The sequence below is a fragment of the Rhinopithecus bieti genome, unplaced genomic scaffold (assembly GCF_001698545.2).
Source record: "Rhinopithecus bieti isolate Rb0 unplaced genomic scaffold, ASM169854v2 scaffold_46101, whole genome shotgun sequence".
In the NCBI taxonomy this organism is placed as follows: domain Eukaryota; kingdom Metazoa; phylum Chordata; class Mammalia; order Primates; family Cercopithecidae; genus Rhinopithecus; species Rhinopithecus bieti.
This window is the reverse complement of record NW_016819049.1, coordinates 393,908-413,345: the sequence shown is the minus strand read 5'-3', so window position 1 is coordinate 413,345 and position 19,438 is coordinate 393,908. Positions and strand designations below refer to the sequence as shown.

The 19,438-nt window shown below is 36.5% G+C and overlaps 1 protein-coding gene across 21 annotated transcripts in view; it reads right to left on the bottom strand.

Moving 5' to 3' along the window:
- Nucleotides 1-19,438, bottom strand: part of PHF21A (PHD finger protein 21A) — a 211,263-nt gene that overhangs the window by 170,011 nt on the left and 21,814 nt on the right. For 13 of the 21 annotated variants that reach the window (XR_001882591.1, XM_017858145.1, XM_017858134.1 and 10 more), the window contains 3 exons: nucleotides 8,136-8,176; nucleotides 6,418-6,529; nucleotides 485-621 (listed from right to left, as the gene is read on the bottom strand). Coding sequence is in view for 20 of the 21 variants with exons in the window: in XM_017858145.1 (XP_017713634.1) it covers nucleotides 485-538 (54 nt within the window). In the remaining variant the exon portion in view is untranslated. The remainder of the gene's footprint in view (nucleotides 1-484; nucleotides 622-6,417; nucleotides 6,530-8,135; nucleotides 8,177-19,438) is intronic. The other 8 variants (XM_017858146.1, XM_017858142.1, XM_017858127.1 and 5 more) reach the window with 1 other exon arrangement.

Sequence of the window (19,438 nt, the reverse complement as noted above, 5' to 3'; positions counted from 1 at the left end):
GGTATCTGAGGTAAAATATAAGAATTGTAAAATCTGAAATTTAAACATCTGTGAAGATAATCACATTTTCTTTAAGAAAGATTGGAATCAATGCATAAAGCTGAGTCATATGATCTGTAAAAACTTTAGTACATATGGTAGTTGAGTTAGACATGTTGTTATTTAAAACATGCAAGTTAAATCACATGAATAAAGTCCTTCAGATGAACCAAAAAGCAGAAAAAAGATTTCTTTCTTTTTTGTTAACACCTTTGGTATATGAAAAAAATCTTTTCAGTGCTTTCTCTAGAAAGGAAGTCAGGAATACTTTCTTTAAGTTCTTAAAAGTAGTATCTATGACTTTGCTGAGTAGTGATAAAAGGCAAACGACATGACTCTTGGACAAAATTGTCTTAAAGATTATTAAAAACTGTACTAAAGACCAGAGATGGGCTTGTTTACTAATCTTAACAACAATGTGGGAGAAGCCAATAATACAACATACCTGGTGAACCTGAATTTCCACTTTAAGAGCCTCCTGTAGAGTCTGCAACTCCATCCTCTACCTTCTCCACTTTCTCTGCTAATTCTATAGTTTCTTCAGCCTCTGTTTAAAGTAACAAACTCCTCTTCTCACTGCAGCTGTAAAGATCGTAAAATGTTTTGGATCATTACATTTGGAACAAATATAATATTTATGTCAAATAAATTACGTTAGTAAAAAAATATCTGATTCTCTAACGCAGAGTAAGAAATTTCCCAAAGAGACTTTTTTCCCCAAAACAATTCTTCAAGTATTCCTCTAAAGAACACTTCAAATAACTAAGAAATGAAAAACAAAAAAAAGGGTTTAATCTGGTCATGGAAACATCTAAGCATCCACTACATTCTCAGCACTGTGTTAATCCCTACATACTGAGGATACAGAGCTGAATAAGATCACTTCTGCCTTCAATGAGACTATAACAATTCAGGACACACTGTCCTCAGAAAGAGACATATAACAACAGTATCACACATTTTTAAACTTCACACAGAGTGGACTGAAGAGTTCGGGGTTTCTCAGAGGTTAACGAATGCCAGGGTAGTTTCATTTGGATGGGTTCTCACTCTACATAAAAAATAGAGAAACTCAAAATGGGGAAATTCTGGTATAACTTAAACATTTACATTTAACAAATTAATACTCAACACAGACAAATACAATGCAATATAACTGTGCTATCACAAAGTTATGATGTGGATATTTTAAAATCTATCTATCGTGTGTAACTTGAGGTAGTCTACTAATGGAACACACATCTAGCTTTACAATGAAAATCATCTTTCAAGCTTGCCAGTCATCTCTTTGACTATACATATACTGGCAAGTGGAGATAATGTCAAAAGTCTAAATCTGTTCATGTGACAACCAGCTTGACCTTCCTATCCTCCTCCAATCATCACTACTCTAATTTAAATTATTTCAATGGCTAATTTATCCTTTATTTTTTTTTTCCATTTTTGAATGTGGCCTTAGACGTTATTTTAGTACTCTGCCAAAGCAAAAGTCTGTTTTTGCCTGAATAAATTTAAATTTTACTTCAAATTTCTTTTCTTCTTTGCACCTATAAAACTTGTAGCTAGAGCAGCTTTTTAGCATTCATATAAACTGGGGAAGAGAACAATCAGAAAGTTAGAGGAACCACTACTCCTTAAACCAATACAGTAAGATTCATGATCTTCATACTTCTAAATATTATTTACCTATGGGTAAAGTCTATATTCAACGTAAGTTTTCTAAGAGCCCTTTGAAAACTGTTTTAACAGAGTTATAATGGAATCATTAACTAGGGAATATATTCCTGTGAATATGAGTTTTCATTATATTTGCTTATTCTCATTAGGCATAAAACATCAGCAGAAATCTCTCTCTTAGGGCTTATATACTAGATTATACAACATCAAAATACTCAAACCTAAGAAAAAATAAATTCCAAAAGTGCAAAATTCCTTTAAATTCACATTTGCAAACGACAGGAAAAGTTTACTATATAATGATAATGTTAACCAAAACATTTTAAAAGGCAGTATATTTAGCGGAGATATTAATAATTTAGAAAGGGAAACATACTGTGGTGAACAAATTTAGGTAGTTTTAGCTACTATTTTTTAAAATAGATTTGGAATAATAACCAATCAGTCAATATCAGAATCATTAAGTCACTAAGACCAAGATTTTTGTTATCATGTAAGCTTACTCTAACTGCAATACTAAAGTTAAAACTACACAGCCACTTTAAATACCAAAATAATCTCCCTACTCAAATTCTTGACTTATATATTACAGTTCTTGAAAACAACACTTGGTTTTAATTTTTACAAGGCTCTACCAGAAAATGTGTCTAAAATGATTCCTTATAATTTCTGTCAAGAATCACTTTGAAGATGAAGAGGTATTTTTCAAATATTCATACTTCATTATACTGATAGTAACATAAAACCATAGTTCAACTCAATTTACATAAACTCTGGAAATGAATGGCAGGTTAAAACATGAAGAACTTACATTACATGACAAAGGGCTAATATAGTTTATATATTTAGGCCCTCACAAATCGGTAACAAAAATCTATGAAAAAACAATTTACAGAAGAAATAAGAATGACCAACAAACATGAAGAACTTCCATCATCAATTAAGACACAGAAATATAATTAAGATTATATGCTTTGTCTATCAAACTGAAGACCTATAAAATAATAATACTCTGAGCTGTCTAGAATTTGTGTCAGGTGCCACTTTATAATTCGCTGATGGTTATCTCTAGGTAGTAGCACTGACAATTATTTACTTTCTTCTTTTTCGGGTATTGATATTTTCAAAATTTTCCATAAAAAATATGCACATCTTTTTAAACAAGAAAACATTAACCAAGGATTTGTAGATAAAGCGTCAGAAAATGTTATACTATCAAACAAAATGCTCAGGAAAAGAAAAAGTTAAAACCAGGGTTTAACCTGAAGACTGTAAATGTCAAAGAGTGCCTCACACAATAACAAGCCTGCAACTCAAGTTAATGAGGAGCTAATGGCTTTTACTTTTTCCATCAGATTGTTGTCTGCTTCTTAGAGATACACAAAGGCATGAAGTTTTATTCAGCAAGGACTCTGAATGCCAATTACTGATTTTATTTCAAAATAAAACTGAAGGGTTAAAAAAGTTAGGACTAGTTGTAGAAAACATATGAAGGATTAGAAGATTCATTTGAAATTCTTTTCTTTTTTTCAGAAAGGTCTCTTTCTGGATAGTAATTTTAAGAGATAGGTCTGTGCAGAAAGAAACAAACTATAGACATGTATCTATAGTTTACAAAAACAAGGCAGGTACAAGTTGAATCTTGTTTTTTTAATTTTATTTTTTCTTGTAGAGAAGAGGTCTCATATGTTGCCCAGGCTGGTTACGAATACATGCTGAATCTTTTGAAAAAATTTTTTCCTGAGACAGGGTCTCACTGTGTCACCCAGGCTGAAGTGTAGTGGTGCGATCACAGCTCACTGCAGCCTCAACTTGCTGGGCTCAAATGATCCTCCTGCCTCAGCCTCTTGAGTAGCTGTGACTACAGGTGTGCCCACCACACCCAGGTGATTTTTGTACTTTTTTGTAGTGACAGGATTTCGCCATGTTGCCCAGGCTGGTCTTGAGCTCCTGGGCTAAAGTGATCCATCCACCTTCAGCCTCCCAAAGTATGCGATTACAGGTGTGAGCCACTACACCCAGCCGAAAAAATACTTTGAAGTCTTCGACATCTCATGCAGTCATCATCTGAACACCACTGGGAGGCAGTTTATAGCATCAAAAGAATTATTTGCTACATTTGTAAAAGATGATTTAACATATTTTGACCAATTCTAACAAGTTATAAATAATAAATCAGTTGCTGCAAGGTGAATACCATCAGACTCACAAGACGGTAACACACTGTATTCCAGCATAATGAATGACTCTAACCATCCAACAGTTCTACAAGTCACTATCAGCAAGGTCACTTGCCTAGCCCAAAATACTAGCATATGCAATCTTCCAAACTGTACACGTCAAACCATTCTGATACCTAATGGCCTCTAACCTTCCAATAACAACAACAACAACAAAAACATAAAACCAAACACTCAAACCAAACAAAAACAATAATCAAATCCCACTAAAAGGTCAGTCATGATATCTGGAAAGCACATTCACCACCCCAAAAACCAAAAATGCTAATTCTACTTACTCACTGTGTGACTACTCTCATCCTCGGGGTTTGTTTGTTTGCTTGTAAATCAGGAAAATGGAAACAATATCACCTACTTCATAAGACTGTTGTGGTTTAAATAAGGCAAAATTATATGAAAAGCCTTTTGCAAACTGTAAAGTTTTATGATGGTTTTAAAACACTTAATTCTTTTCTCTATACAGAACTTTTAATAAAACTTCTCTACATAGTATACAGCTACATGACTGTAGCCTTTTATGTTCTCAAATTCTCTGTGGAGGTTCTTCTATTTCTCTGGGTATACTTCTGCTTGAAGGTATGTGACCTGCAGTATTTTATTATGATTCTAATAACTCGTAGGAAAGCTATAACTCTGATTTGGATGTTACTGAGTTGACAGAAACATTTTTCCAATCAAAACTTGACTCATCAACCAACATTTCTTTAACAAGTCCATGCCAGTGTGCCCCAAACTGTCCCTAAAAAGGACAACTCCACGTTCTCTATACCATGCATTTATTTGATGTGAAGCTCCTCTGCTTTTTAATCTATATTCTCAGACACAATGTTTAAAGTAGGTTTAATTCATTTTCTTACATAGGAAAAAGTAGAAGGTCTTGACAGATCTATGTATCTTTACTTCTTGTCCCATGCTTAATATTTGAATATCAGGTTTCAATTTGTACAAAATACTTACTTCTTACTATGTATCTAACACGTAGGGAGATAAAACAATATCTTTATTAGCGGTAGTGCTAAAATTACCATGAATGCTAAAAAATAAAATTCTTGGCCGAGCGCAGTGGCTCACGCCTGTAATCCCAGCACTTTGGGAAGCCAAGGCGGGAGGATCACAAGGTCAGGATATCGAGACCATCCTGGTGAACACGATGAAACCCCGTCTCTACTAAAAATACAAAAAAATTAGCCGGGCGTGGTGGTGGACGCCTGTAGTCCCAGCTTCTCGGGAGGCTGAGGCAGGAGAATGGCATGAACCCGGGAGGCGGTGGAGCTTGCAGTGAGCGGAGATAGCGCCACTGCACTCCAGCCTGGGCGACAGAGTGAGACTTCATCTCAAAAAATAAATAAATAAATAAAATTATTTTAATACTATTTATGAAAACGTTAACATTTATTAACATGAATCAATACAAATGACAACATTAAAAAACATAATATAATGTCTATTTTCTTATCATTTAGCAAATTTTCAACACATCTTGATTTATTTTCATCACGGTGTTTCTTTTATGACACTACACAGGTGAACAGAAAATACTACTGCACAAAGCGCTTGGCAACCCTGATTTTAGAGGCAAACCCTCTGAATCTGGTAAGGTTACTATGTTCAAATCCCAGTACGACAGCTGTTGACAAATACCTCCTTAGCTTGTTGGATATTTCCATACTATTAAATTATATTTAATAATGTTGTTTCCTATTAAATTAAATCAAAAAATATATATGCATATATATCATTACATTTATGATATCTAAATATCTGAATGTATGTGAGTATAAAGTATCTTTCTCATCTCTGTTTGTTTTGGAGGGGGTTGGGGACAGGTCCTCACTTTTTAAAAAAGGAATCTCTACACAGGTCATACCTCCACTGCAATGTGCAGGCCATTATGGTGCCTCGGGCCAGGCCGGGGTTCCCCACAGCACCCTCCTTCACAAGTCTATGTAGTGTCCTGGACCCCTCCCTACCATCATCAGTGCTCAGCCCAATATACAGTTTCTACCTCTGCTTCCTGGGGTCCAGGCTGTCTGCATACACACATTCTTCTATTTCCTAACTTTCTTGACGAAAATTAAGCATGTCTACTAAATTATCCCAACCACATCCAACAAAAGGAAAAGTAAGTAAATTTTAAAATACACAGATATTGAAAATGGAGGAGGCTGGGGAGTAGGGTATGAGAGCATAGTGACAATGAGGCCAAGGTTTTAGAACTAGTTGTCACATTTACCAGAATGTTATTAATACTTAATGACTATTTTTTAAAAACTGTCCAGACAAGCCTGGCCAGAATCTTACAAATATATACCACACAAAGGATAACGCAAGTGGGTGTGGTAGTCTCAGTATAACCAATAAATACTTAATAGAAGTGGAAGTTATGGGAGATAGACTTCAGATCAATATAAGGAAAAGGAAGAACTAAGGATAAGAGTTGTACAAAAAAGGAATGGGTTACCTTATGAGGTAGTGGGCTCCCTGTCATTAGAAGTATTCAAGAATGCTGCATATCATATCCCCCTCTTGGAGATTCACAATGCACATTAGCATATTAAAGGTTCTGAGAAGTCCTGCAGTAAAGAAACCTGTTTAACTTTGTTTAATGCAGCATTTCCCAAATTATTTGACCACAGAACCCTTTTCCCACCCCCACCCCACCTCAATAATACTTATTTTCTGTGGAAGTAGAATTCCTCAGAATACATTATAGAAGATGAGCTACATTTTTAAAAAATGTGGTATTCAATATGTACCTGAATAACAACCTGCCAGGGATCTAGAAGAAACTGCCACACAAGGTAAAATATTGGAGAAGGCCCTTAACTCATTTATACCTAGTGTTCCATTATTGGAACACTAAGCTTGTGGGAGTTATTTATATCCTACTGCTCAAGGTCATCGCCAAGGTCTGATTTTTCACAAAAAAATTTGCAATCTCTGGTATAAATGGGTTAAGGTCCCTTCTCTAAAATTGTATCCCATGTCAAAGTAAAGAGCTATAGGATCTTGATTATTTATTTTAAAAGGTTTAATGAGAGAAAGGCTAGTAGAATAAAAAGGTAGTAAATGCAAGGATTAACTAGTACAAGTGCCTCCATGAAACATGTTCAAATCCCAGTCCCCAAAAGGAAGAGAGACACCACAAGTACCATAAACTATCAAAAGGAAACCTTGGCCAAATATCTGCTATATCTACTCTACCCACCAAGTTAATTACTATTTGAGAGAGAGGATTTAAAATTTTTTTTTAAAAGTAGTAGTCTTGCATTAGGTGACTACCCTATTCCAGCTATCTTATTTGAGTTTAATTTTTTCATAATACATACTCTCCTAATAAAGTTAATATTTGTTTGATGGTGAGTCACTAGATTGCCCTGTGCATTCAAAGAAATGTTTAAGAGTGATGAACAGCCATTAAAAAAATCTATCAAAGTAGATATTAGGAAAAAATGTTCGCCTATATGCCCCACATGATTACATTTCTCTCTCTCTTTTATTTTCCTTTTGAAGAATTATATAAAACAACACACGCTAAAAATTTACTATCAGATATGAGGCTAACTAATCCAATATTAAGTTTAAGAATGTAAATAAACACTAGTCCCAAATTTCAAAGTCAAGTTTCCACAGTTAAATTAACCTAAGCCATTTTGCACATATACTAAGGCCATCAAATATAACAACATATTAAGTAACATAAAACACTACAGGAATCTTAATCTTCTTTTTTTTTAAGAGATGAGGGTCTTGTTTTGTTGCCCAAGCTGAACTTGAACTGGCTCAAGCCATCCTCCTGCCTCAGCTTCCTGAGTAACTGGGGCTATAGGCACACACCATTGGGCCTGGCTAGGAATCTGAACTTTTGAATTTCTTGACTTTTGAATTCTCAACTCGAACCATTGCATTAAGGACATTTTTGGAAAAACAGGACTTCTACATTTTAACAGGTTATCGAATGATGGAACGTGCAGGCCTAGTTGTATTAGCAGAAACACAAATGCATTTGAAATATAGCTACGTGAAATTAAGACAGTTCATTTCCACTTAGTGTAAACAGCAAAGCCCCATTTCTGAGAGACAGCATTTGTGCGAAAAAAAAAAATTCACAATATTTGAATTCTTATACAGCTAGCATCAGGATCAGGCATACTATGTCTACCTAGTGAAAGTACTTACCAATTTTGGGGAAACTGGCTCTCCTTCAGCAATCTAGCCCCCTATAACAGAAGAACAGGAAAATGGAATTAGACAACACACACATATTTATGACATGTCATTAAAAGTTGAAGACTCAAAGATTTCTGATTTTAAGAAGAAAAAAACAAAACACATACAAGTTTCCAAAGTTTTAAAACCCAAAAGAAAAAAAGAGAAGCAATAGGTAACTTTTACAAAGCAAAGAAAGAGCTCAAGAGCAGTTAAATCACTACTTTTCCATAGTTTTTCAAGACAAGGAAAAGTAAGTAGTTGATAATTTTCCTTTCGTAAGAGACATATAGAAATGAAATGCACCTCATTTAAATAACATACAACTACTCCTTCATCACCAACAAGTGACCTCTACTATCAGTTGTTTTACATTAACAAATTAAGCTAACATCACTAGTTCTTAGTTTGGTCCTCATAAAAGGCATTTTCTTCAATTAATCTTGAAATGTACTTGCCTTATGTAAGGCTTTAAAATCACAGCATTTTATAATAATGTATAGTCAGAATTTTAACTAAACTTTTCTTCACATTCTTAGATGTGTCTCACTTTTTTTTTTTTTTTTTTGAGACAGAGTCTTACTCTGTTGTCCAGGCTCAAGTGCAGTGGCACAGTCACAGCTCACTGCAGCCTCAACCTCCCAGCCTCAAGCAATCCTCCCACCTCAGCCTCCTGAATAGCTGGGACTACAAGTGTGCCACCATGCCTGGCTATTACTCTATTTTTTTGTAGAGTCAGGCCTCACTATGTTGCCCAAGCTGGTATCAAACCCCTGGGCTCGAGCAATCCTCCCCACCTCAACCTCCCAAAGTGCTGGGATTACAGGTGTGAGCCACTGTGCCTGGCCACGTCTTACCACTTTAGATTGTAAACCACATACACAAAAGCTGTTTGTTTCCATGCCACATATCTAATCAGTGATAAAGCTAGAAAGAAAATTTATGTTTTGGGATCCCAATCCAATATTAGGAAAACAAAAATTAAAACTTGTCCCTTAATATTTTAATATTTAATTATTTAAACTCTACTATGCTATGCTCTAAAACTACATGTCTTCCTTTTGCCTTAAATATGGTGTTTGTTGACTGATATTACCCCAATAGTGTCTCATTTCCTCAGGGAATATTTCAAAAGAGCTTCATGTCTCTCAGATTGTAAATCTTTGTTTAATCATGTACAGTTATGCCAAACATACAATAAAGGGCCCCAGTTCATACAGTTAGCATTCATTTCCAAAAGAAAGTAATGTGCTATTCTATTCTGCCTTTTCTTTAGCAGCTGTCCTTTTTAAATTTCTCAGGCCCATGCAAATAACAATTTTAATCACAAAGGTTAGGATGACTCCCAACCAAAAGAGACATCATGCAACAATCTGTACAACAATGCAGCTATTAAAAAGTGGATTCTTAACACTACTGATATCTATAGGATTCTATGCCACTCAAAAGGTTGCCTGAAACAGTACCAGGCACATAGTAAATGCTCAATAAATGTTTGTTAAATCAATGAATTGACTAAATTGACACTTAAGCTGTCTGTTGAGGGCTTATCTTCCCTATTAGGGCTTTCATGTTAGCTCCTTCAGGCTGGCGATAATTTCTTATGTATTGATTTCCAGCAGCATTATTTGTTAAATGAATGACTTTCTGGAACTGTTTTCATCCACGTTGTTGATTAGGAAGTAAAATATTACCACTTTAAAATATAATAAAAACGAAAAGACTGATAAATTGGGCAAAATTAAAATTAAGAATTTCTGTTCATCAAAAAAACACCATTAAGAAAGTGAAAAGATAAACCACAGAATTGGAGGTGATAATTATAGTATATATAATCAACACAGGCTTATACCCAGAATATATAAAATATGTTGAAATTCAAAGTGATGAGGATGGGACTGGGATTTTAACTTATAGAGCATTTGAGAAAGTATTAATAAATGCTGCTGAAAAGGCATATTCAACAAAAGGCAGCACAATGTACATATACCTTATCTCCAAGGCATTTTCTCCAAAAATGAGTAGCAGGGCCAATCCTAAACTGATAAAGAATTTTGCCATGATATCCTGAAATCATGATGTCATGAAACTGCTCATAAGACTACTTGTAGGGACTGCAGAAATCGCATAGAAAATCAAAGCCAGAGAAGTTAAGTGATTTCCCCAAAGGTCACTCAGCTAGCTGATAGTGAAGCTGGAGAAGAGCTTACGGGCTCGAGATTCCTTGGCTGAGCTCATTTTCCACTAGACCTTACTTTTTCTTAACCCGCTGCAGCAGTTACTCTTCTAAAAAACAAACTACAATAAACACTAGCAAAATATTTTTGGTAAAGTCTGCACATAAAGTTTTAAAGGAAAATCACATAAGTAAGCCATCTAGGGCAGATCTTAAAACATGAAATCGTGGCCGGGCACAGGGGCTCATGCCTGTAATCCCAGCACTTTGGGAGGTCAAAGCGGGCAGATCATGAGGTCAGGAGATCGAGATCATCCTGGCCAACATGGTAAACAATAATTATTTAGTAGAAGTCACTACTAAAACTACAAAAAAAAAAAAAAAGTAGCTGGGTATGGTGGCGCGCACCTGTAATCCCAGCTACTCGGGAGGCTGAGGCAGGAGAATCCCTTGAACCTGGGAGGCAGAGATTGTAATGAACTGAGATTGCACCACTACACAGTACACTCCACCCTGGCGACAGAGTGAGTCTCCATCCTCCCCCCCCACAAAAAAAGAAAAAAAAAAAAACAACCATGAAATCCTTTAAACCTAAGGGATCCCCATGAATGGGCTTCAGAGGGGTCTGTCAACTCCTTCATACTATATGCTAAATTCTATACATATCAGCAGAGGTACAGTTTTCTTGGAAGAGGGTCCACGGCTTTCATTGGTTTCACAATGAGGTTCACATACCCAAAAAGAGGAAATTATTTTCAGACTAATAATTCTTAAACACTGTGCACACGAGAAATCCCAAAGTGTTTCTTCTTAACATTGCATATTAATTGACTACCATTTGGAAATTGACAAAAAAAAAAAAAAGAAAAATATTTTATTTCTATAATTTAAGAAGACTGAGCAGCAAAACGCAACATCTATACACACAGTTGTGCTTTTTATCCATATGTAATAACATATTTACCAGGTCTGGAATTCAGTTGATTTCTTCAATGAAGGGCTGGTTACAAAGCCTTAGTTTCGCTTTCTCACATACACCTCAACGACCTCAAATAAGCTCACCGTTCAAATTTATCATATTTGCTAATCTGTTTCAAAAAGATAATTTGTTCTTGAAATAATCCAAACACCTAAGTAACAGTAATATGAAAATTTGTGCTGGTTTAGGAGGTGGTTATAGTTATCTGCTATATAATGGTCATGGCAGCAAAACTGAAATTGTTACTCTCGCAGGAACTTCAAGGTAACTGGCTCGAATTAAGCTGTAGAGAAACAAGTCATGCTCAGGATTTCTATATGTTATTCGAATATTTTAGAATATATATCGCAAATATATTATAAATAAATCTAAAGTGATTAATAATTATTTAAATACCTTTTGTAAAATATCTGAAACCCTTGCATATGAAGAATCTGTATTAAACAAACAAAACTTGCAGAGAAAAAGTTTAATACTAGATCATGTTTTAAATCAGGCTAAAATTTAATTCACCCTACTACAAATTTCAAATAATTAAGTTTATAGCCTGTGTTCAATCATAAATTTTGATAAGGGACTAGAATAGCACAGATAATTGTCATTCAAAGACACTTTAAAATGTCACCTTACCCAGAAGATTCAATCTCTTCTCTTCCCCTACTATACCAAACTGACAGAGGCCCCCAAATTGAGTTTTATATACCACTGGCTTTACTGTTTTTTATCTGCCCTTCCTAACTTCCAACAGAAAGCAAGTAAGTTTGAAATAAATTTAAATGCAGATAAGTGGTTAGAAGAAAAGGCAGAATCCCACTTGATCAGTTTAGTCCTCGGGGCCCCAACATCTTAAAAACCATCCCTCTTGTCCCCACCTCTCTTACCCTCTCCTGGACATTCCTCTAGTTCTTCTCCCTTTACTCTCATGGAGCATCAATCTTCCCCTCATCATTACTGGATCATTTTGTTCCTTCTATCTTAAAAAATATAATTAAAAAAAAAACCCTCCCTTGACTCCATATCCTTCTCTAGTTATCATCCCTGTCTAGGCTCACATTTATAGCAAAACTCCCTGAAAGAGTTAACCATACTCCCTCGCTCTAATTCCTCTCCTCCCATTCTCTACAGAACACAACCCATTAGGGCCTTTGCCTCCTCCATTCTTGTGAAGATCACCAATGATTTAACAGTTGTTAAATCCAACAGAAAACAGTCTTCACTTCCTTGACCAGTATCTTTTGACCCACTGATCATGTCTTCCTCCTGGAAATTTTTTTTCTCTTGACTTCCAGGAGACCATCCTCTCTTGATTTTCTTCCTCGTCTCTCTGGCTACTCTGCTTGGTTTCTTTTGCTGGTTCCTCCTTGCCTCCAATACCTCAAAATGTGGAACTGTCCCAGGACTCAGTTCTTGGAACTCTTCCCCTTAGGTGATCTCACACAGTCTCATGGCTATAGAAGGATCTACGCACTGGCAATTCCCAATGTTTACCTCCAGCACACATCCTCCCCTGAATTCCAAACTCATATACCCAACTGCCCACTCAACACTGGTCAAATAGGTATCTCAAGCTCAACACATCCAAAACTAAACTCCTGACTACCTCTCCCCTAACTTCCTCCTCAGAGTCATTCCCATCTCAATAAATGGTAACTCCACCCCTCAGAAGAAAAAATCCTAAAAGTCATCTTAAGACTCTTCTTTTCCACACTCCACATCTACTCCAACAGCCAACTATGTGCCTCTACCTTCAAAATATATCCACCATGACCACTTGTCTCAACTCTCCTACCACCTCCCCGGTCCAAGTCACCTTCACCTTTCACCTAGATAATTACAACAGCTTCCTAACTGGCCTCCCCAATTCTACCCTAGCCCCGCTAAGGTATATTTTCTTGCGAGTCAGAGTAAGCTTTTCAAAATCCAAGACAGATCTTGTTACTCCTCTGCTCAAAACCCTCCAATGGCTTGCCATCATATTCCAAGAAAAGATGAAGTTCCTTTCAATGGCCCACAGGCACTAAGTGATTTGGGCCTCTGCCATTCTAAGCCATCCCATCTCCCTATTGCTCAATCCATTCCAGCAACACTGGCCACTTTTCCATACTTCAGACCCTCCAGGCAAGTTCCCTTCTTGGGGCTCTGGAATGCTCTTTTCCTCCAAATACCTTCACGGCTCGCTCACTCCCTTAAATTACTGAGGAAATCTACAGCAGTTTCAGGAGCAAAAGAATACTAAAATAAAGACTAAAACTATAATCAGAATTATTCTGCTCCCCAACTTTTACTTATGCTCTTCCTTATATCAAGAATAATACCTTTTACCCTCTCTCTAACTATCCAAATCTTACCCACACACTAGGGTCCAGATAAAGACTCGCTGATTAACAGAGATCTGCTCAAACCATCCTACTTCCCAATTCTTCCTTTGTTTCAACTCCTGAAGTGTTTATCATCTTTCTCATTCATTTTAAATTTAACGATATACTGCCTCACATTTTAATCTAACCCATATGACATCTCCCTAACTAGAACACACATACACATACACAAAAGAATAGAATACCTTATACAAGTAGTTCTCAATACTAGATCAGAATAACACATAAAACTTGAAAAAATACAGATCCACAGGCCCTACCCTTAAAGATATTGAATATATTGTGCCTTATTTAGAACCCATAGATCTGTATTTAAGTTTCCCCAAAAGATTCTACTAGGGAGCCAGGATTAGAAACCACTGCCTGCCTTACTGTACTCTATTTCCTTCAGTACCTAGGAAAGTAGGCCCTCAAACAGCCTCAAACTAGAATGGACACCCCAGAGCGCCAGATCCATAACTTCATTTCACGGAGGAACAGAGGTCCAAGAAGTCCGGATGACTAGCTAATATCTACAAAGATAATGATAGGCAAAGCTCAGCCTAAAACTCAGATTAATTGCTGTCAATCTAGGAATCTTTCCATTAAACTGTACATAAATAAATGATAGCAATAAAATCCACAATTCACAGATGGGTGTAGTAAACACTGATTATCTATTACTTGACCAGTGGTTATAGTGTCTAAGTTCTAAAACAGTGCATATTAACTTCTATATGCTTGAAAATGTAAGCCATACTAGCTAATAAAAGACTTTGAAGCCAGAGGGCAATTACAGGAGGGCTTTTAAGTAAAATAAAAAACAGAACAATTTTCTAAGTCCTCTTATAATATATACAAAACTGTTAGAACCATTTTTTATGGTTGAGAATAAATAGCAGAAATAAATGGAAACAAGAAATCTTGCTTCCTCACTCTATAAAGTACAAAATTCGTATTCACAAGCTTCCACGGCTCTCACAAAGCTGTTTACTGAGCCTAATCATCGTAACGAAAACTTCTTAATTACAGATCAGACTTAGTAAATCACTCCATATCCCAAGACAACTCAAACTCTATCTTAATAATCGGTTAACCTCAGGACTAAAACTCTTGTCATTAACAACAAAAAAACAACTCAGGTATCTATAAGGCATCATAAAAGAGTTCGAGCTTACTTTGGTGTACAGGGATTTAAGGAAGTGTCTCCTGTTAACACTAATGGGAGTTCTGGGTGTAAACCATAAGCACCAAGGAGGAGGATCAATGCCCAGCACTGCATCTGTGAGAACTCTTTCTATTGCACTAACTGTAACTACTGGGAGTTGTTCACTCAGAAATGGGATAACAGACCCAAATTCCTATGTCTCTAAAGCACAAAGATAATTCAAATAAAAGTCACTAAGAAAGGTCAGTGCTAGATACCAGATTTTAAAATAAACAAGAAAAGCTAAACTAAAAGAAAATTAACACATTCAGAAAATTTTATAAAACAGCATCAACATACATAGAAGAAACTAGTGAATTGCTAGAGAAAATATCTCACACAAAATAAATTCAACAAGATTAAAATAACCAAATTTTAAAAAATTAAAGCACAGTAAACTCATCTATAGCCAGAAGCTTATCCAGAGAAACACATACACACAAAACAAAACTCAAGTCCTCCCCTGAAGGAGCCCTCAGTATACTACAGTCCTTGCTTTAAACACAGAAGAAAACTCCTGCTGCACTGATAGCCAAGAATAATCAGAGTACTTCCAGATAAATGGACAGTGATCACAAGCTACCGAGGATGAGCAAAACTAACTAAATAAAATTATGGCTCCTTATTGTGTTCCATCCTGCCTCACTTCTCAATATAGCACTGCTGTACTCACTAGGCTGGAAAACGAGCAGGTGCCTTTCAGGCTATAGAAAATTAGACACACACACACACACACACACACACACACACACACACCCTAAACACAAACACAAACACAAAGGGAATGATACTCTTTCACTTGAAGGGGCTTAAAAAACGCAAGGCTTTGCTGCAGGCCTACAAAACTCAGAGTAGGCCTTACCGAAGAAGTGAGAAAAAAGCCAAGGTTTATTCCAAATCCACATTTCAAGCACTAAAATAATTAACATTTATTTCAGTTAAAAGGTTTTGGCAACAATCCATTTTTTAAAAAGGAAAGAGAAANAGGGCCTTTGCCTCCTCCATTCTTGTGAAGATCACCAATGATTTAACAGTTGTTAAATCCAACAGAAAACAGTCTTCACTTCCTTGACCAGTATCTTTTGACCCACTGATCATGTCTTCCTCCTGGAAATTTTTTTTCTCTTGACTTCCAGGAGACCATCCTCTCTTGATTTTCTTCCTCGTCTCTCTGGCTACTCTGCTTGGTTTCTTTTGCTGGTTCCTCCTTGCCTCCAATACCTCAAAATGTGGAACTGTCCCAGGACTCAGTTCTTGGAACTCTTCCCCTTAGGTGATCTCACACAGTCTCATGGCTATAGAAGGATCTACGCACTGGCAATTCCCAATGTTTACCTCCAGCACACATCCTCCCCCTGAATTCCAAACTCATATACCCAACTGCCCACTCAACACTGGTCAAATAGGTATCTCAAGCTCAACACATCCAAAACTAAACTCCTGACTACCTCTCCCCTAACTTCCTCCTCAGAGTCATTCCCATCTCAATAAATGGTAACTCCACCCCCTCAGAAGAAAAAATCCTAAAAGTCATCTTAAGACTCTTCTTTTTCCACACTCCACATCTACTCCAACAGCCAACTATGTGCCTCTACCTTCAAAATATATCCACCATGACCACTTGTCTCAACTCTCCTACCACCTCCCCGGTCCAAGTCACCTTCACCTTTCACCTAGATAATTACAACAGCTTCCTAACTGGCCTCCCCAATTCTACCCTAGCCCCGCTAAGGTATATTTTCTTGCGAGTCAGAGTAAGCTTTTCAAAATCCAAGACAGATCTTGTTACTCCTCTGCTCAAAACCCTCCAATGGCTTGCCATCATATTCCAAGAAAAGATGAAGTTCCTTTCAATGGCCCACAGGCACTAAGTGATTTGGGCCTCTGCCATTCTAAGCCATCCCATCTCCCTATTGCTCAATCCATTCCAGCAACACTGGCCACTTTTCCATACTTCAGACCCTCCAGGCAAGTTCCCTTCTTGGGGCTCTGGAATGCTCTTTTCCTCCAAATACCTTCACGGCTCGCTCACTCCCTTAAATTACTGAGGAAATCTACAGCAGTTTCAGGAGCAAAAGAATACTAAAATAAAGACTAAAACTATAATCAGAATTATTCTGCTCCCCAACTTTTACTTATGCTCTTCCTTATATCAAGAATAATACCTTTTTACCCTCTCTCTAACTATCCAAATCTTACCCACACACTAGGGTCCAGATAAAGACTCGCTGATTAACAGAGATCTGCTCAAACCATCCTACTTCCCAATTCTTCCTTTGTTTCAACTCCTGAAGTGTTTATCATCTTTCTCATTCATTTTTAAATTTAACGATATACTGCCTCACATTTTAATCTAACCCATATGACATCTCCCTAACTAGAACACACATACACATACACAAAAGAATAGAATACCTTATACAAGTAGTTCTCAATACTAGATCAGAATAACACATAAAACTTGAAAAAATACAGATCCACAGGCCCTACCCTTAAAGATATTGAATATATTGTGCCTTATTTAGAACCCATAGATCTGTATTTAAGTTTCCCCAAAAGATTCTACTAGGGAGCCAGGATTAGAAACCACTGCCTGCCTTACTGTACTCTATTTCCTTCAGTACCTAGGAAAGTAGGCCCTCAAACAGCCTCAAACTAGAATGGACACCCCAGAGCGCCAGATCCATAACTTCATTTCACGGAGGAACAGAGGTCCAAGAAGTCCGGATGACTAGCTAATATCTACAAAGATAATGATAGGCAAAGCTCAGCCTAAAACTCAGATTAATTGCTGTCAATCTAGGAATCTTTCCATTAAACTGTACATAAATAAATGATAGCAATAAAAATCCACAATTCACAGATGGGTGTAGTAAACACTGATTATCTATTACTTGACCAGTGGTTATAGTGTCTAAGTTCTAAAACAGTGCATATTAACTTCTATATGCTTGAAAAATGTAAGCCATACTAGCTAATAAAAGACTTTGAAGCCAGAGGGCAATTACAGGAGGGCTTTTAAGTAAAATAAAAAACAGAACAATTTTTCTAAGTCCTCTTATAATATATACAAAAACTGTTAGAACCATTTTTTATGGTTGAGAATAAATAGCAGAAATAAATGGAAACAAGAAATCTTGCTTCCTCACTCTATAAAGTACAAAAATTCGTATTCACAAGCTTCCACGGCTCTCACAAAGCTGTTTACTGAGCCTAATCATCGTAACGAAAACTTCTTAATTACAGATCAGACTTAGTAAATCACTCCATATCCCAAGACAACTCAAACTCTATCTTAATAATCGGTTAACCTCAGGACTAAAACTCTTGTCATTAACAACAAAAAAACAACTCAGGTATCTATAAGGCATCATAAAAGAGTTCGAGCTTACTTTGGTGTACAGGGATTTAAGGAAGTGTCTCCTGTTAACACTAATGGGAGTTCTGGGTGTAAACCATAAGCACCAAGGAGGAGGATCAATGCCCAGCACTGCATCTGTGAGAACTCTTTCTATTGCACTAACTGTAACTACTGGGAGTTGTTCACTCAGAAATGGGATAACAGACCCAAATTCCTATGTCTCTAAAGCACAAAGATAATTCAAATAAAAGTCACTAAGAAAGGTCAGTGCTAGATACCAGATTTTAAAAATAAACAAGAAAAAGCTAAACTAAAAGAAAAATTAACACATTCAGAAAATTTTATAAAACAGCATCAACATACATAGAAGAAACTAGTGAATTGCTAGAGAAAAATATCTCACACAAAAATAAATTCAACAAGATTAAAATAACCAAATTTTAAAAAATTAAAGCACAGTAAACTCATCTATAGCCAGAAGCTTATCCAGAGAAACACATACACACAAAACAAAACTCAAGTCCTCCCCTGAAGGAGCCCTCAGTATACTACAGTCCTTGCTTTAAACACAGAAGAAAACTCCTGCTGCACTGATAGCCAAGAATAATCAGAGTACTTCCAGATAAATGGACAGTGATCACAAGCTACCGAGGATGAGCAAAACTAACTAAATAAAAATTATGGCTCCTTATTGTGTTCCATCCTGCCTCACTTCTCAATATAGCACTGCTGTACTCACTAGGCTGGAAAACGAGCAGGTGCCTTTCAGGCTATAGAAAAATTAGACACACACACACACACACACACACACACACACACACACCCTAAACACAAACACAAACACAAAGGGAATGATACTCTTTCACTTGAAGGGGCTTAAAAAACGCAAGGCTTTGCTGCAGGCCTACAAAACTCAGAGTAGGCCTTACCGAAGAAGTGAGAAAAAAGCCAAGGTTTATTCCAAATCCACATTTCAAGCACTAAAATAATTAACATTTATTTCAGTTAAAAGGTTTTGGCAACAATCCATTTTTTAAAAAGGAAAGAGAAATTAAGATTTTCCCTGTTTCTAGCCTGAAAGAAAATTAGAATCTCTTCTCTCTGACTATACAGGTTTAGCTCCACAACACAAATAAAAAAGAACCCTGACTTTAGGCCTAAAAACTAAAAATGGTTCCATACAATTTACATTT